At 40.7% G+C, this 18,754-nt stretch overlaps 3 protein-coding genes across 5 annotated transcripts; all 3 read right to left on the bottom strand.

The window, feature by feature from the left end:
• Positions 1 to 83: 83 nt before the first annotated feature.
• LOC116203763 (60S ribosomal protein L5-like) lies at positions 84 to 2,359 on the bottom strand. Its single transcript, XM_031535675.1, has 9 exons — positions 2,211 to 2,359; positions 1,945 to 2,014; positions 1,770 to 1,861; positions 1,506 to 1,632; positions 1,323 to 1,402; positions 1,121 to 1,237; positions 836 to 970; positions 547 to 716; positions 84 to 400 (listed from the first exon to the last, which is right to left on the bottom strand). The coding sequence occupies exons 1-9, from the start codon at positions 2,211 to 2,213 to the stop codon at positions 295 to 297; spliced, it is 900 nt and encodes a 299-aa protein (XP_031391535.1). The 5' UTR covers positions 2,214 to 2,359; the 3' UTR covers positions 84 to 294.
• A 736-nt stretch (positions 2,360 to 3,095) lies between these two features.
• Positions 3,096 to 5,654, bottom strand: LOC116203762 (60S ribosomal protein L5). The gene is made up of 9 exons (XM_031535674.1): positions 5,503 to 5,654; positions 5,297 to 5,366; positions 5,117 to 5,208; positions 4,539 to 4,665; positions 4,356 to 4,435; positions 4,143 to 4,259; positions 3,851 to 3,985; positions 3,550 to 3,719; positions 3,096 to 3,416 (listed from the first exon to the last, which is right to left on the bottom strand). The coding sequence occupies exons 1-9, from the start codon at positions 5,503 to 5,505 to the stop codon at positions 3,311 to 3,313; spliced, it is 900 nt and encodes a 299-aa protein (XP_031391534.1). The 5' UTR covers positions 5,506 to 5,654; the 3' UTR covers positions 3,096 to 3,310.
• A 552-nt stretch (positions 5,655 to 6,206) lies between these two features.
• On the bottom strand, positions 6,207 to 17,533 carry LOC116203760 (probable phosphoinositide phosphatase SAC9). Of its 3 annotated transcripts, XM_031535667.1 has the most exons (14): positions 17,195 to 17,533; positions 16,313 to 16,764; positions 16,178 to 16,238; positions 14,283 to 14,405; positions 12,812 to 14,028; positions 12,457 to 12,564; positions 12,064 to 12,234; positions 11,319 to 11,561; positions 10,322 to 10,753; positions 8,687 to 9,508; positions 8,391 to 8,588; positions 7,509 to 7,964; positions 7,052 to 7,279; positions 6,207 to 6,862 (listed from the first exon to the last, which is right to left on the bottom strand). In XM_031535667.1, exons 1-14 carry the CDS (start codon positions 17,205 to 17,207, stop codon positions 6,578 to 6,580), a joined length of 4,809 nt encoding a protein of 1,602 aa, XP_031391527.1. In that variant the 5' UTR covers positions 17,208 to 17,533; the 3' UTR covers positions 6,207 to 6,577. The 3 variants fall into 3 exon arrangements, with proteins under 3 accessions (XP_031391527.1, XP_031391526.1, XP_031391528.1); XM_031535666.1 differs by having other exon boundaries at positions 14,283 to 14,415; positions 16,178 to 16,764; XM_031535668.1 differs by lacking the exon at positions 17,195 to 17,533 and having other exon boundaries at positions 14,283 to 14,415; positions 16,313 to 16,478.
• Between the last annotated feature and the right edge of the window lie 1,221 nt (positions 17,534 to 18,754).

The raw sequence follows: 18,754 nt of genomic DNA, 5'->3' as shown, positions 1-18,754 counted from the left end.
TCTTGTAATTCTTGGTCTCTCTTTCGAGTTAAAATGTCCAGTTAGAAGAATAAGGCGCATATAGACCCGAGAAGCTCACGACAAGCCATGCCAAAACATGAAACTCCATTCCGTACCAAGACAAAAACTCCGAGAATTTCAGGATGAGAATGTGTCAGAAGATGAACAAAAATTACCTCGTGACTGTATTTCAGCCAAAAAAAGAAAGAGCTCAAGACAGTACATAGATAATTATTTAAGAAAAAAGAGAAAAACTACAAGCTGCTTGGGTATGGCTTAAAGGCCGCCGAGCTTTCACTCATCATCTTCATCTTCGTCACCAGCAGCTGAATTGAGGGCGTTCAGTCGCTCGATCAACCGAGCCTTCCTCTCCTCATACGTAAGCTTCTTAAGGTTGTACCTGTTAACACGAGTAAGCCATTAGCATGCCATTTATTTGTGCCCAAGGCCTTCACTGAAGAAAAAAAATGGCTGCCCCGACTAACAAGACACAAATAGGCCAATTTCATAAACCACCAATCAAGTGAACAATCAAATTTGCCTTACCTCTTGTGCTCCTTGGGCGGTTGCTTCTCCGGCTTCTTCAATGTGGGGTCTGCACGAATGGCAGCATGAACCTTCTTGTACATTGCCTCAATGTTATCGGCCTCAATACCCCTTTTGATATATTCACTGAAGTGGGACTGATACTTTTCGGGTTCGTCCTCCATCAAGGTCTACGAAAGATAGAACCAGGCAGATGGCTCAATCTAAGTCTTAATCCAGAACATAGACAGGAAACTCCGGCCTTCTGCTATGCCATCTTACAGAACACGTTGAAGAAGAGAGAACTTACGCTCATGTATGCAGCAACATGGCCACCATAAATATACTTGCGATGAACATCCACATCAAGCTGCTTGCTATCCTTTGAGAACCCAGCAAACCTCTTGTCACTGTGAGGAATATCAAGCCCACCATCCAATGCCCCCTAAGAGATGATCAAAAGAAAAAAAAAATCATTTCAGCCTTTTCTGTGTATGATGTTTAAACATCCTAACAAAAAATCGTCTCTGCAGAAACTAAGTAAAATCAGAGCAAGCCCATGAGAATGTGAACTGATTCATGAAGTTCGCAATACCTTAAGTGCACCAAAGACACGGTTGCCAGTTGTGGTTCTGATAAGGCCAACATCAAGAAGGGCACGGAAGGGCCTTCTTTCCCCAGCAGGTTCAACTGAGTAATCCTCCCCAGTTGCCTAAAAACCGCAATTGGATAAATCACATAAGTGACGCGAAAGATAACTAAAAATTTCGAAATCATCAGAATTTCCACCGGCGTACCTCCACATTGCCTTCATATTCACTGTCCATCTCAAGCATCTTCAACACACGGCGAGCCAAGAGAAGGCCGGTGCAGTAAGCTGGATCATAATAATATTTGCATCTTAATACACACAAACTAATATTCAACTGTGCAGGGGTATTTCACATATACATGAGAAGAGATAAGAGAAGCGGCATTACCGGCAGCATAGTTTGTGAGACCAACCTCAAGCCCATAACGAGGCAGCTCATGGGCGTGAGCTGCAGCAAGGACAACATCACCAGCAATGGTGGCGGATACTATTTGTGCAACAATATCCTTGTTGGACTATAAAAAGAGGTTAAGGTGTAACATAAACGCAAAAGAAGTACACGGGCACGAGCTGATCCACCGGATTATTCTCTTCCCCCAACCAAAAAAAAATAAAGAAAGAAAGAACGATAAAGGTGGGTCTTTTAGGATACGAATCGAACCACCAAGCGGTACTTCGGGGTGTTGTACTTGTTCTTGTCCTGGTTAATGAGGCGAATTCTCGCCCTGTAGTCGGTCTTCCCTTCTGCGGAATCGAAGAGCAATCACTGTTTCAAGGTATCCATTTCATGAGCCACCGTATATCAGAAGTACGGGGCGGTTGCTTACCTCTCCTTCTCTTGAACTTGACCTGGTACCTCTTGAAGTAGGCCTTCGACTTCTGAGCCTTCACAAACACCTGCCATAACGAAACCACGGACAGAATAACATTAGCAGTATGGAAAAGCACAGAATACTCTAAACATGAGTAGACAAGCGGGTAGATTAGATTCCAGTCATCAGAACAATCTGCTCCGATTCACCATTAACAGCGGATCTACAGTACGAACTTGGAAATGCAGTAACGTAACAGCACGAAAGACATGCGTACTCACCATTGCAGCTTGAGAGCTCGAGCGGGAGGGGAGAGAGATGAAGCAGTCGGCCGAGTTGAAGAAGAAGAATCAGTAGGGTTAAACCCTAGAGCTGATCTGACATAGACGGCTTGGGCCGACCGAGTCAAGAACGAAGCCCATGTATTAGAGCCCATGGGCCGATTTGGGCTTGTATGCAAGAGTCCACTCATAATTCCCGGGACCCCACTAATATTTGCTCGAACGAACATTTTCGTTCTTCTGTAGGCTGAATATGCACACCCCCCAGTCCATCTTCCCAGTTCCATGGATCTGATTAATCAAGAGGTGTGATGCAATTGGAAAAGATTACGGTTTATGTAGGTGGACTTTACATGTAATAAATAGCCACATTGACAATTAAGCGAGGACTGCGTATGCAATAAGTCGAAGGATGCCTCGTGTTCTTGCCGAAAAAGTGCTATGGATCATATTCAAGCAGATCCAAATGCTATTTAATTCTATTCAAAAGAACAATCTTGATCATTGGCTCTGGCCATGCTAAACCTCCACCATAAAACGACTTTTATCGTCAAATAACAACGGTTGAGGATACCAAATAATGTCAAGGGCATGGTGATCCTACATTGAAGTCACCGGCTAACCATATTTAGACACCCAACATGTTTGTGGCACACTGCCAAGCTCATACGGCAGCATTAATATTACAGCTTCAATCGATTTTGACAGATATAGCACAGCAGCAAAGGTTGAGGCCCTAACTCCCCAAAACATTAAATTAGGCAGTGTCAATAGATTTTTCGAAACTAAAATTGAGTTCAAAAACTTTTGATCTTGTCATTTTTTACCAAATTAAGATGTCGAGTCGGACGTATAGAGCATATACGCTCAGGAGACAAACCTGGGAAGTTAAAAGAGAAATCGATATCAAAAGTTGAAATTCCATCATACGATAACAAGCTAAAAGCTCCAAGTTCTCAGGGATACCAATGTGACAAAAGATGGAACCAAAATTAACTCATGACAGCAATATCGATAATAAAAAGAAACAAAACTACAAGCTGCTTCTGTATGGTTCGAAGACAAAAAGTGTCCTAGCGCCATTAAAGCCCGCAGACCTATCATTCGTCATCTTCATCTTCGTCGCCAGCAGCTGAATTGAGAGCATTCAGTCGCTCGATCAACCGAGCCTTCCTCTCCTCGTACGTAAGCTTCTTGAGGTTGTACCTGTTAAAACAAGAAAAATGTTTGTTTGCCTTTATTTGTGCCCGAGGCCTTCACAGAAAAGAAAGGTGGCTGCACCCAAGCACGACCGTATATCACAAACAACCAATCAGGTGAACAATCAAATTTGCCTTACCTCTTGTGTTCCTTGGGTGGTTGCTTCTCTGACTTCTTCAATGTGGGTTCAGCACGAATAGCAGCATGAACCTTCTTGTACATTGCCTCGATGTTATCGGCCTCAATGCCCCTCTTGATATATTCACTGAATTGGGATTGATACTTTTCGGGTTCATCCTCCATCAAGGTCTACATAAAATACAATGAGGCAGATGGCTCAATCTAAGTTTTAATGCAGAACATAGACAGAAAACTCAGGGCTTCTGCTGCATGCAATCTTACAGAACACATTAATTAAAAAAAAAAAAGAGAGAACTTACACTCATGTACGCAGTAATATGACCACCATAAATATACTTGCGGTGAACATCCACATCAAGCTGCTTGCTATCCTTCGAGAACCCAGCGAACCTCTTGTCGCTGTGAGGAATATCAAGACCACCATCCAATGCTCCCTGCGGAATATGAAAAAAATCAGATATATCCGACAGTTAAAATATGTGGCTTATTAAACATGTTGTAGAAATAATTATCTCGATTGAGATTATGATGACCATCAGTAACATAACTCCTAGGAACATGCTACATAACAACGCAGAAGAAGTGTACTACCTTCAGGGCACCAAAGACACGGTTACCAGTGGTTGTTCTCACGAGACCAACGTCTAGAAGAGCACGGAAAGGCCTCCTCTCTCCAGCAGGCTCCACCGAGTAATCCTCTCCAGTAGCCTAATGACGAAAAATAAAAAGAAAAGGACAAATTTTAAAAAAGAAAGCAAAATAGATTAAAAAGTTCACACCAAAAGCTCACGGTCAATATAATACCTCCACATTGCCCTCATATTCTCCATCCATCTCAAGCATTTTCAACACCCGGCGAGCCAGGAGAAGTCCAGTGCAATATGCTACAATACACAAGAACTTGGAAGCATTAAAATAATTGGCGAAAGCTAATGAGCGAGAGACAGACAAAAGAAGGCCTGCAAGAAAGAATCCTACAATACATACCAGCAGCATAGTTAGTAAGACCAACTTCAAGCCCATAATGAGGAAGCTCATGGGCATAGGCTGCCGCAAGGACCACATCACCAGCAATAGTAGCAGATACAATTTGGGCAACAATATCCTTGTTGGACTAAACGAGAGGTTAAGGTTCTTTCTAAACCCAGAACTTATAGACAGAATAGTCAACTATCGAACCCAGAATGCATTCAATGCAAGCAATGCCCGATTGCAATTAGTGAAACAGTTCAGTGCAGAGCTTAATAATCTTCCGAGGACCATACACATAAGTAAATCTACGCTATATATACATCTGCTAACATGGGAAATCAATTAATTTATATACAGAAAAGCTCATGACTTTATATTAGCAGCTCAATTTCTGTTATATGGCATAACGACCAAAAACATCACAGACTTTTACGCTGATTGCATTGCGCCATTTGCTGACTACAACTATGCAATGAAATAAATAAATAAGTCTAGTAAATGCATGAGTATGAGTAAAGGCAGCTACAGCAGCTACTTGAGGATGGATCCAGGCATGGAAAAGATAGAGAGCATGCGATGTAACGAAAGGATACAAATCGAACCACAAAGCGATACTTGGGAGTGTTATACTTGTTCTTATCCTGATTAATCAGGCGAATTCTCGCCCTGTAGTCGGTCTTTCCTTCTGCAGAATCGAAGAGCAATCACTGTTTCGAGGTATCCATTTCGTGAGCCGAGCCACCGTATATCAGAAGTACGGGGCGATTGCTTACCTCTCCTTCTCTTGAACTTGACCTGGTACCTCTTGAAGTAGGCCTTCGACTTCTGAGCCTTGACGAATGCCTGTCACAAGACGAGCAGCCAGCCCGGAAAAAAAAAAAAAAAAAAACTGAGCAAACCATTGACGGAGAGATCGCGGAAGCCCCAAATGAAGAAATCCAATGCACAAATGACACAGGAAGAAGGGGAAGAGGATCACCATTGCAGGCCGGCCGAACAGAGAGAAACAAGGTACGACGAGCGGTGAGAAGAAGAAGCGGCCGACGTCCTCTGCTCTGCAAAACCCTAACCCTAAAGCCCCGTATTAATAGTCGGGGTTTTGGGTTCATTTTTTCACCGGTACCCGCCCTTAAGTAAGTCGGGTTTGTTAGGAAACCAATTCGGGTCCAATAGGGCTCCTTTGGACCTCAGAGCCAATTCGGGCCCGATACAACGCCTTTGATCGAACATTCGATTGAAGGGACAGATTAGTTGCTTATTAGTGATTTTATCTTATTAAGAACACATACTTATAAAAAAAAAAAACTTATTACGAACACATAGCTTAACGTTAGATGAACCAGAATGAATGAATGGAGGAAAGTATTTTATGGATGACCAATGTTTTGATGAATTGCGAGAGGTGATACATACATACTTTACTTACAATACAGTTCGCAACCCGTTTGAAACATTTTATAATTTAGGTTATTAGGTTATACGTTGATAACACTTCATAACCTCATGAACAGGTTTAATACTACTAATTTGACCAGATTCAATAGTTCTATGTTTTCTATTTCATTATGTTACATAAAAATATTAGGAAAATGAAAAAGAGATAATTTTCAAACGGTTGAATCTACCTAGTACCACATTAGATCCGCACTGTAAACGACTTTTACGGTCACTAGAACAATTGAGGACACCAAATGATGCCACGAGCATCGTGATTCTATACCAAAGCATCAAGTGAATGATTAATACAAATCGTTCCGATCAAAGAGTTCAAAAGGGAAAAGAAATTCTATTCTTTGCATATTCAAATACAAGAGTAGGCCGCCAGGAAAAATACATGAACAAATATTACATTTCAATATTACAACGAAAAAGAGATATCGTATATCATATATAAAGCCTGAAAAACAAAATTCCTATTACAACAAATAAACAGAATCCTAATCACCACCAGATAATCCCAGAAATCAATGACCAGATAATCCCAGAAATCAATGACCAGATAATCCCAGAAATCAATGACCACCTGCCTCCCATGCGTAATATACCAGCAATATTCAGACACCCGACATGTTTGTAGCCCATTTCCCGAGCTCATACGGATCGGCATAGTAATACAGCTTTACTCGATTCGAAAGAGATAATCCAGCAGCTAAAGGCGAGGCCCTAAATCCCGCATCATCTTGTTCGGAGGGATCATCGACGAACGAGGCAACGTCCCCTAGGAGCTTGAAGGAGACCCTGCGTGTTTGTATCTGTCTGGGGAAGTCAAAGTACATAGGTGTACCTGCCCTGGCCTCAGGGAGCCGGTACTCCCCGATAATCACCATGCTCTGAGATTCCTGTGGCAAAAATTATTAAACTGCTGTAAAATATTCCAACTCGAACTTCGACATTATCCAACAGAAAAAGCGTCCTCATCAGCTAAGGTATGGATTGTAAGCTGATACTGTGAAGTGCATTTTCTAAAACATTGTCCCCTCACGTATTCAATTCTTCAAGATAATGGAAATGGAAAAATGGAAAGGTACCTGGAGAGCAGAAACTTGCATGAACAATACAGGTGGAGACACGTGTCTATCTTCTATTAGCATCGAGGTATCCCACATATGCGCATCTGAAGGGGGCGAGTGGGTAATTCTCGGCTTTATAGCACTGAAAGCATCTAAACGGAACCCAGCGAGCGAAGGTGAAGCAGGAGAGAGGTACTGCTCCAGGACAAGGTCATTGTCCATAAGCCTCTCAGCCTCAACAGGAATCTGCAAAGACATGGAAGGAGAGATTATCTCCGTGAATATAGGCGTTTTGAGGACCTGTACTTTCAAATGCATATATTTCCCAGCAAGTGCACCGGGAATAGCAAATATTCCAGGAACTCACACTTCTGAAGCCAACTTATGAACGAGTGCCTTCATTTTTTTTTTTTGGGGCACTCATTGATAGGAAGATAAACTACGTAAAATTGAACAACTTTAGTACGAAATATACCCTGAACCGGTTTAACTGAGGAGGTCTCTCCAACCAGTTTCTCAGATTCATTTGCTCGGATCCTTGAGTTCCGAGCTCCATCTCTTTCTTGACTGAGCTTCCAATTACTAGGATTCTCTTAGCATGAATACACGGATCACTTTCAGTTGAGCCTCCGAAAGAGGCGCGTCTATTTGTCTGGGCAAAAGGATTCTCATCAAGGGATAAAAGATTGAGATCCCTCTCCAAGCTGACGGAATGAGATCCCGGTCTCTGAAGGCGTAAAGTGATCCAAATTATACGACAGCGAACGGGATTTCTAAATGTGAATTTTACATGTCTTGGTGCTTTATCCTCTACAACAGACTTCTCTGGTCCGTATAATTCCGGGGAAGATGATATGAGAGATTGAATATCCCATTTCCCCAAGTGCGACTTTTCTTCCTTGTGTATCTTATTACTTGCCCAGATTTGCACCTGTAGGTGAAACAGTACAGGAGTCAAAAGAAACAATTTTTATGTGATCTACAAGTGACAGAATATTTGTTTCTCTTAGTTGGAAAACTAGAACTTTCTTTGGAACTCTAATCACATTCTTTGTACCAAAGCATACTATAAGAAAATTATATTCCATTTTCATTCCAACAAATCAAACAGGGCACTAAAAGTATCTGCCAAGCTATAGTCTCCGGTCGGCATCTTATACACTATCTATCAGAGGTGATAAACAAGTAACAAAATATACTAAATTGATTCATGTGCATTCAATAGATATCTAACAGTTCAATTACTTTGAAACTTCCAAGCTCAAGATATTACAATTATAACTCACTGTCATGTCCAAATACCAGCAAAAGACAGAAAAGAGAGACACCTAAAACTTAAACGAGGTGGTTTCCTTACAGTGGGAGCATCAGCTGCAGAATAGCCACATGGACTGACAAGCAGCACCACGCCATTGACATCAGAAAGGGTACCGAGTACAATGACTAATTCAACGCTTGTAGCACTAGGAGGAGCTTTCCAGTATGAATTCGGAATCCCTGAATAAATTGGTGCAAGTAGCGACAAGGATGGTGCTGAATCTGCTGCTGTAGGTACCTGCAAACACCAGCGAACTTAGATATGTTGGAAACAAACACTGATGCAGCAATTATTTATGTAAAATGCAGGCTCATCAATGGGGTACGAATTCTTACAGAATGCAACAAGCTTGCAAGCGGGAATTCAGCAAGTGATTCCTCCCCTTTAAGTAGTAACCTCCGAAGTTTTAGCGCTCGATGAATGTCCAAATTCTGATTTTCTTTGTGCATGGAATCCCTCGCAAAAGACCTCACTACCTGGTTAAGAGCAATACTTGCAGCATTATCCGCACGAGAACTTCTTCTTGAACTAATCAAGACCCTAACATAGTCTATCAGCAAGGCATCAAGAACAATGTCTGGGCAGCATTTCTTGCAGATAATTGCATCAAGGGTTGTTGAACGATTTGTGGAAATATCAACTGGACCTCCGTGACTCGATCCACCATTGTAACTCATAGAGTCTCTTGAATTATTGTTTGCAATAAGAAGAGCTCCTCGACCAGCAGAACAAACTTTACACACTTTTCTTTGACATGAAGAGCACAATAAGCTAGGGTTTGAAGAACCTAGAGATGAATCTGTCGAGGAATAATATGCAGGACCATCAGTCTCAAAACGGATCTGACACGCACCACCAGAACATTTTTCATCAATTCCATTAATATTCCAGAAATCCACTCTGTTGTCCTCGAAATCCTCAAGACCAATCTTAGCAGTAATTCTGTCTTCGAGGGATGCTTGCCCCAGTAACGCAAGAGAATTAGCATATCTGCATAGTCTTCTCATGTAAGATTCCTCAAGCAGAAGGTTTGGATTTATTGAAGCGGGATCAATTCCAACTGACAACAGAGCCCTGTCCCTTTCAGCAGCAGATAGATTCAGCTGGAGGCGTTCAATTTCGAGCTTAATGGCCTCTGTGAAATCTAGTCGTCTTCCCTGAAAATTGAATTAATTCTTAAGATATTTACTCCAGATTAACATGTACAATTGTGACAGCAGTTGCTCTCATATACAGTCAACGGAAAACTCATACTTGTTATCCTATCTATCAAGAGAAAAATGACAAACATTGCAGCCACTGTTGCATATATATAGATGTTGCACTTATAGATAAGTGGATTATATGCAGCATAATCATCAGAATATGACTAGCTTATACATTTTTTTCCTCTCCGCAATTAGTAGCATACGCAAATTATTGATCTTCATTTGACAATTAAATGCTTGAATCAAGAACTAGCTGATGCACAAAAACCCTACAGAGTTGGTTAAAATTTTGCTTAAATAAACTACTGGTCACAAGTAAATCACTCAGCTATATCCAAACACTTCCTCAGTACCAAGCCTGAATTGCCACAGCTAGAGAGTGAGGAGGCTCACCCAATATCTGCCCTAAAATAGCGAATCCTGTCCATAAAGTGTTAGGGAATTTTCTTTTCTTCTCATTATAAAGAAACACATTGAAGATTGTCTATCTTTGGGATAGGATAGAACTGCATGTTACCTAATCATATCCTAATAGATAAATGTTGAGATCTCATTCAAAGAGAAAGATATCAAATATCTGAAATGCACATTCTCATCCAAAATTGAAATGAGTTAAACTTCTGTACAGAAAAGTGATATCTGAAGGAGTAACAAGCAATAGAATCGATGGTAAAGCATGAGGAAAATTGAGGTTTAAGGGAAACTATAAAATATTAATAAATGAAAATAAAGCTGATATATAATGGAGTTATGAAAGCATACCAGGTCAGCTCCAGCAAGGGATTTCAGACATCTTATGTATTGTGTATTTCCCTGTTCTGAAGATCTTTCATAATCTGAAGAGGATTTCTGATCATCTTCAGCACCATGATGCACAACAATTGCTTGATCCAAGAAATTAAGGTCGTCACTCGCCTCATGTGTAGCCTGTGCTGTCACCGGTTGAGAAATGGGTTCAGAAAATGAGTAATCTCCAGATAAAAGGTCAAGAAAGTGGTTTGATGAAGTGCCCCGGGCATTTGGTGGGGAAGCTATCCCACTAGACAATGATCCAGCAAATGGATTAGTATCTGAACCAGACATAAAATGGTTGTTCTCCTTTTGGATCTTCTTGCTGAGCTCCAGTAACTTAGCACCAGGGCCTTCCCCAGTGAATATTCCCTGCCAGGGAAGAGAAACCCCAAGCACCTCAACCTGTTACATGTCCACAGCCAAATCAGAAGTGAATTGGTGCAAGCTATTAGATGGATTCTCAAATATAGACACGATGATATCAGTCTTCTCCTAAAATGACATTACCTAATAAGGGGAGTAAGACAATGAAAGACCCAGATATACAAGAATATTGTCAATCAATGGGTATGCTTAGATGAGAAAATTTGCAGTTAATGAATCACTTCAGTCGGTGAGTGGGAGATCTTCTACAGTCCATCATAACAGATTTGATTCTTCGTCCACGCAACTCGTACTTAGCTCAATCAAATTGAACTTATTACCGAGTACCATGCCACATAATCTATTCAAATAATGTCCAGGCCACTCAAAAGATACCTGTAAACAAGCCTTTTTTCCATCTTCAGATGCAAGGATCGATATCTAAAGAGCTGCCACTACACTAGGGTTTAATCATAGATTAAGAAAAAAAAAGATTAAATTGAGTAATGCCCTTATTTTAATTCGATGAAAAATTATTTTTGGTAGGAATTTCATCCCTAGTTTTCCACCTATCATAGAGTGGAGAAAGAAATTTTCTTACTACCTCACCAAGTGTCATGGGGCCCTGTCCAGAGACAGCAGGATAAAACGTTAATGCCACTACTCGAGTAAGGAAATCCAGTTCCCCTTCCACCTCTTCAAAATCATAGAGACATGCAAGAGTCGAGGTGTCCTCAGTGTGAAGGCGTGCTCCTGCCCCCGTTATTGCCATATCCTCTGCATTAACTGGTCCAGCTAAGGGAATGGAAAGGTTTGTTCCATTTATACATGTTGGAATAGTAGCAGCCTGCAGAGAGGGATTCCCAACATAGAATTTGTGATGCGAAATAAGATGAACCTAAGGAGGTGGTCTCCAGCACATGAATCTTTTTCTTAGTCACAAATGAAAATCCTATTAAGATGGGTATAAAAGAAAAGCAATAAGTTACTTACAAGCACAAACAGAAAAAGAAAGGAACCACCAGATCTACAGAAAATCAAATATCCACAAATGTTTTGGAAGTCTATTTTTTCTTAAGAAATATTCATAAATTCAGAGGAGCGTTTATTTCGATTATCAAATATAAAGTATTACTCACATTGTCCTTTTGAACACTGCTTTCAAACCTGCCAAATCTCCCCTGGATCATTTTTGTAGAAAATACTTCTGGTAAAGGAAACTTTCATTTTGGTTTTACACATTACTTTAATAACTTCAGCTGCATTCTCCAATATTGCTCCCCAAGTTTTATAGTAACAGAGTCAAATAATAATATGTCAAGGATATGCATTAAGAAATTAAGACCAACCTCAAGGACCAACTTAAGACTATGTAGACTGCGTCCAGTCCTCACATCGACAGTGGACGGGTAAGTTGAATCATTCGCACCATGAGATATCGTGAGAAGCAGCTGACAAACATGGCAGGGCTCTCTGAGGTAGATAAACATTTCAACCACATCTGCAGCTTGAGGACAGACCTGTAATGAAAGAATTCAAGTTTTAGAGTAAAAACTTTCAACTTCTGCATAATTATAAATTCTTTCTTTTGACTTCATTGCTTCTGTTTTCAGTGTTTAACTGAAACTTATCAGGGATATGAACCCCTAGACGGTCACACGCATGTGATTTCCCTTTATGAGCTACTAATAACTTTTCCCAAGTTGTATTACTTTTCATTGAAAGGGAAGTCATACTCGTACCCAGACTAGGTCTTTCCGTTTAAAACTTAGGAGACTTGAACCACCATCAGAGGTTGGAAAAATATTTGGCACTGGCTTGAGAAAGAATCCAGACGGCCGAGAAGGAACCTGGCATGGATCAGCATAATATTTAGATTAGACCAGACAGACAGACCTACACGGTCATCCATGTGTCAGAAAACACCAATAACAGCAATTTATAGGTTTTCAAGCAGTCCAAATGTTCGGTAAAAGGAATCAAAAGTGTTGTAAATTCAACTGAAGGGCGCCCACAGAGAGCTAGAATGGTTAGAAAGGAAAGAAGGTGAAGCAAAAACAGGTTAAAGCCTGTATGCAAGGAAGTATGTTAAAATACCTTGAGAGGTTGAAAGGAAATTGATGGGAGATGCTTAAAAAGTCTCATCCCAAGAAACATCTCCAGTTGCTTTTGCCTTGAGCTATCTACCCATGTGTTTTTTATTCTTCTTTGCAGAGTGATTTTCAGGTTCTGCGCTGCAGAATACTGCTTTGACTTTACCGCATCTTCATTGAAAATGCCAAGTATTTGGCTATGCATTGCTTTAGAACCAGTATAAAGTGTTGCATGGATATCACCAGCAAGTAGGAAAAGATCAGCTAACTGTGAAACCGGAGATAAGATTGTTGATATTTTAAAATTTTCAAATTTCATATCAAATCTCTTCCAGGGTTTCTCTGGACACGGATGTGTCCAGGTTGTCGTCCTTGTGTTGTGATCAATATAGTATGTTTTCCCAGTTACAGCATCCGATCTTTTCTCCCATCCTGGTGGCAGAGGAGCAACATAATCACTGTAGTTGTTGACTGAACGACTACCAAATCTCCAATCACTATCAAGGGAGATACCCAATCTTGTGCACTGCTCCACAAAAACTTGCACCCCACCAAAAAAACTAGCAGCATTAGTCCTATCCAGAGAATCTGCACAATTGAAGCGTATTACCCCATTCTGATGTGATCTTAAACAAAAGGCGCCGACAATCTCATCATTACAGATTATTTCTCCCCTGCAGTCCTTGATGCGCTGCCTTGACGGCAAATAATCACCTTCCGAAATGCCTACGGATGTTGTAGGAACTTTCAAAACCTCCCAAAGTCCTTCAATAGTCTCAGGTTCACCCTTAAACTTTATACTTGCATGCCAGTCATAATTTATAAGGAACATTCTAGTGGAAGGAAGTGCTCCGCTTGATCTGATGTAGTTCAATGATTCCTCAAAATGCTGAACCAAAATGCATTCAGATTTCCCTTCTCCATTTCTCAGCAAGTTTACACATACAATTGGAACAAAAGGAGTCTTTCTCTGAATTCCATCACCAGTAACATTTAAATTTCGGGTATCATATCTCTTACTTAACCTTTGGTAGTACTGAGAGCTACCCTTGTATGGATCACGATCTGAAACATATATTTCTGCCTCAGCAGCGGTGATCTTCAACTCAGCCCCCCACCAGATTGGAATCGTGCCACGTCGCCATACATACGTGTTAAAGGGAATGCTCTGATCCGCCCTTTTTGGAACCCATACAATCTGTTCACACTCCACTTCATTCCCTGCCAATGTGAATTCCACATCTCAGGCGAAATGTATACAGAAGCAGTAGATACTAAAGGCAGGCAATAAAGATACAGAGGTAAAGAAGCCAGAATGATCAAGATAATCTAACGCTAAAGGGAATGCCACATGATTCTGTTATTTCACTGTTGTTAGTCCAAGAAGAATGCCACCGAAGCAAAGAAAGAGTATTTGGAAAAACAGCTGCTAAACAGGACTGGACTGGGAACTGCACGTAGAAACATAATCTTACCTGTACTGAAACAAGAGTTTATTCCCCTGGCCAAATACCGAGTTCCAGGATGCAACCTACTGCGACGTGCTATGAGAGCAACTACTCCTTCTAACTGCCCTGAGCTTCCAAAAGTTCGGCGTTCTGCAAACCCCTATATATTATTATCAAGTAAGAAAGCAGCACTAACAAGTTAAATCATGGGCAACCACAATACACTATAGCTGTATGACCACAGGAGCATTTGGGAGGTCAAGGACTCCCATTGAAGTGCATAAACCAAAATGAAACCATTATAATTTTTTTTTTTTAAAAGGACGTTAGATCACAATGTACAGAGGAGCCAGTCATATCCAGGAAAATATTCTCTCTCTCTCTCCCTTTTTAAAGGAATATTTTCAGGGAAAGATTCACCTATTCACATCATCATCCAATCATGGAACCAGCAGAATGGACATAGGTGAGTCGTATAACTGTAAGACCCCTGACATCATCCAACTACTAACAAGTAGAAAAATTAAAGTGACCAATTTTTATCAATCAAATCCTCTCTCGTCCACTGGGAACCGGAAAAATCTAAAATTTCTCTCAATTAATAAAGACTGGAACAAAAGGCAGGAAAGATTCCGTCAAGGCATCACAAATGAGTTGGCCATCATTGCTTTCCGTAGGGGATAGGTAAGCAAGCCTGTTTTATCCAGAAATACTTATGTACAAAATGCTTCAGTAACTGGTTTATCTAGTGCTTTAATGGCTACAATGTAAAACTTCCAAAGTGCTTGCAACATCGCCATGACAGAATATCGTATCATTGACTAACAAACAACAGTGATTGCATTTGATTCTTAACATTCTTCAGTGAATTTCCTTAACGTATTTCTGCCAAATTCCTCTCAGTTACTTTATGTGGCAAAGCATTCACAGGTTCCTGCCATCATTGCCAAAGTAGGAAAGCTCGAATTTTACTTTAATAGAATAAGCTGTCATGTACAATCCTCGAGACTCTTCTTTAAAGGGGTGCCTTTGCATGAGATTTACGTTCCCATTCTAGGATGCCTCCAATTGACTTATATATTCATTCTTTTGCCAAAAAGATAAATCACAATTATTTTCCTGCTATTATTAGATTTAGATACAGCTCAGCAACATTAGGTAATGGATTTCTGCCATATATTTTTTCCCCTCTATCGTTAAAAGCATCAGTAAGTTACAGGATAGCCCAAAACCAGGAGACACAATGAACTGGTCCACTGGAAATCTACAGAACATGAATAATAACCGCTAGCAGGTGATAGCCTAATGGAGAACGTGAACATATAATTATCCCCGAAGACAGAGGCTTCAGCTTGCCAGGGTGTTTAGGATAGGTCCACTATCTCTAGGCAGGAAGGCCTACAAAGAAATCTGTTGAGCAGGACCTTGAGGTGCTTAGCATAGGATGGACACCTGTTGAGCATGCCTTCCGATTATTGTTTGGCCAATAGGCAGAAGAGTGTTTTCCGTTCAGTATTCTCTCACTTTTTGTCAATGTAAATATAAAGATATACCTTATCCACATGGCTTGGTACCCTTGGGTACCACATTAACAATTTTACCATAAGAATGATAATCTTTCTAGAATATACAGAATATAATGGCAACCAATTTTTTCTAACGTAGTGGGTTTGCCATATATGCAATTCACTTGTATATGACATCAGAGCAATCAGCTCAGCAGCATTACAGCCATAACTGTACCCGTATAGCCATCACTATAATGTTGGTATGCTTTCTATTAATCAATAGACATGAGCATGGTAACCTCAAATAACAAGACCGGAAAGCTGACTCAGATGCCAAACAACGACTGAAAATGAATGATAAATGGCCAGAAGAAGATAAGCATCAAAATGGAGATAGCAAGTTTAAAGCAGAACCTGCAGAAGAGTAACACAGTGCTGTGGAAGCCCAATAGTTTTGAAAGGCGTGGAGAACCATCTGTTCCAAACAAATTCATCATCAGGATTTTGCAAGGGCATACGGCTAGGGAAAGGCCTAGTGATGTCCCTTGCCTCACAGAAGTAATGCTTCCCATCAATATCGAGCTCGGTCAATTCCTGAACATTCTTTACTTCCCCTTTGCCTTGGGGTTGAGGATTCTGGAGTGGGATCTTAACCCACTGACTTTCTGTCACAGTATATACGCATCCACCACCAGGCAACTCCGGAATGGTCGGGTTTAATTTCGTTGCAACGAGAAGCAAGCCAAAACATCCCAAAGCAGCATAACCTAGTATAGCCCTGCCATTGACTATACTCTTACACTGACCGTCTGTGACAAATTGCACAGCCTGTTCCTCGGATTTAAAAAGGTCAAATCCCGGCTTTCCATTGTAGCAAAGTGCACCAGTCGTTGGGTCAACATATATCACTTGGGTGTCGGACCTGGTCGACAAGCTGACAACAACGTATACTTCCCCACTAGCTAAAGTCACAACAATAACAGATGTCTTCCGCAAACCACCTGCAAAAAGAATTACAAGCAGAAAAATTAAATAAGCAAACTACCTAACACCTTAGGATAGAATGCCCGAAATAGCTCTGCAGTAACCAGAAACTACACGGCAGAAAAAAACTTATCGCTACTCTCAAGATTCCATCCCGTCCATATTCGGAAAGTTCAGTGGTGCCTGATACACGGAGAGTACGGTGCCACTGCCTAGCTCAGACTACCCCATTGTACGAGAGTACAAAGTGAATCAATCACCAGATGACCAGAAAGCTGCTCGTAGAACTTTTTACATGGCACAAGGTGAGAGCCCTCAACGCCACGAATCATCATCGATTTTTCGTCTTGAGAAAATGAACTGGATTGTTTCTGATGGTTTTCCCATCAAAATGATAAAAGATTAGCTATGCAACCGTATGACACTCTACCAGATAGAAGGAAGTACCTGGTGAGTCCATGCGCTCGAGATCAGCTCAGATCAGGAGCTGGCAGGAGCTCCGACGATCACAGCCCCAGTCCCTTGATGACAGGAATCAGGTCGGCTACTGACGAAAGCACCGACCGGAAGCAATTGGCGAAGAGGAACGCATCAACTGAATTCAACCGGAGAGGCTGTGATCGGATTACAGCTGAATGTCCGATCAGATCAAAAGAGCTTCACCTCCGATGCGTGCATTCCATCTCCAGGGCAGAGAAGACGGGGAGAGTGGTCGCCGGAAATCGGAGCGTCGGAGGAAAGGAGCAGCTGATTTTGGTAAGAGGGAGCAGAGGAAAGCTTGCAGGACTGGAAGGAGAATTTTATTTCCTTTCTATCGGTCATCTGGTAAAACGGTTAATCGTAAAACTTCCCCTGAACTTTGTGTCGAGTGCAAACTCCGCCTCGAGTTTTATGTTTTTCCAATTAGGCACCTGAATTTAAGAGAAAGTTGTGATATGCATCCTAAACATCGAAAACTCTTATTTTTGCTGGTTTTGGATAAATTGTTGAAAATCACTTCATGAGCAAATGAATACATTTTGTGATACTTCTTCTGCTTTTCTTTTCAGTGTGCACGACTTGTCCACCTAATATCAGAAAGTTCGATGAGTCTCAAATTGATTAATTTAAATTAGAATTAAGTCGGCTCACTAAACGATAAGACTTTCATGCTTGTGAATTCTCTCTATTTTTTAACAACTCCAATATGAAATCTTATCTTAAAAAATGAATATCGAAACGTTTGAATCAATTCAGATTGATCGCTTTTTGCAAAAACCAAACTTGTAAGGGAGGATTTTGAAAGGGAAAATAATTTGTTTTACTTTATTACTATATCTCAAGGAATGCAATTGTATGCGTTTCCCCTCGTGTGCCTCGGAGGAATCGAGACCTCGCGTCTTCTTCCTTGTTTTTCCTTCTACAAGATATACATTCATATTCTTGTTATTAATGTAGAATAATATAATACGAAAAAGCGGCATAGTGCAGTGATACAATTTTCGTTTGATAATTTAGAAATTTTATGTGCGATTTTCGTAATAAAATTATACACGCTCTTATATTTTCTTATATTAAACTTGTGAATCTCTTTTGTAAAAAAAAAAACGATGATCGGGCAACATTGATAATGGCAATGGTGGAAGTAGAGATGGCAGCATCGGCTATACTATTGCTGGTACCATAAACAGCACAATGGTGGTGGCAACAGTACTAGCAGAAGCAATGGAAGCATCAACAATGCATCACAGTACCGGCTTCGACCATGTGTGCCGGCTCATAATAGGAACAACAATAGTAATAGTCGTTTTTCTAGCGAGTTGTTTGTTTTATTGTGTTCGACTGATCCATCACTGGGATTTCGATTACATTTCAAGAGTCGATATCGAGCCCTTGATCCCTCTATTACAATGATGCGATGCTTAACTTGCATTGCTCAGCAGAACTTCCCTTGCCCTATCAAAAACCTATACATCACTCAAAATTAAAATGCACCAAATTTTCGATATATTCTAGATATTCCACTCG

The sequence above is a fragment of the Punica granatum genome, chromosome 4, assembly GCF_007655135.1.
Source record: "Punica granatum isolate Tunisia-2019 chromosome 4, ASM765513v2, whole genome shotgun sequence".
NCBI classification, from domain to species: Eukaryota; Viridiplantae; Streptophyta; class Magnoliopsida; order Myrtales; family Lythraceae; genus Punica; species Punica granatum.
This window is presented reverse-complemented; position numbering and strand designations above follow the sequence as displayed.

Bases quoted from the DNA above. Each gene is read 5' to 3' on its own strand.
- LOC116203763 (XM_031535675.1), bottom strand. The intron at 1,633-1,769 runs GTATCCTAAAAG...CTCTTTTTATAG, and splicing joins ACCGCTTGGTGGTTCGATTC to TCCAACAAGGATATTGTTGC. The intron at 1,238-1,322 runs GTACGCCGGTGG...TGCGGTTTTTAG, and splicing joins AATATGAAGGCAATGTGGAG to GCAACTGGGGAGGATTACTC.
- LOC116203762 (XM_031535674.1), bottom strand. The intron at 3,986-4,142 runs GTAGTACACTTC...CATATTCCGCAG, and splicing joins GTGTCTTTGGTGCCCTGAAG to GGAGCATTGGATGGTGGTCT. The intron at 3,417-3,549 runs GTAAGGCAAATT...TTGTTTTAACAG, and splicing joins CCACCCAAGGAACACAAGAG to GTACAACCTCAAGAAGCTTA.
- LOC116203760 (XM_031535666.1), bottom strand. The intron at 14,416-16,177 runs GTTCTGCTTTAA...AATAATATATAG, and splicing joins ACTGTGTTACTCTTCTGCAG to GGGTTTGCAGAACGCCGAAC. The intron at 10,754-11,318 runs GTAGTAAGAAAA...GACATGTAACAG, and splicing joins GCCCCATGACACTTGGTGAG to GTTGAGGTGCTTGGGGTTTC.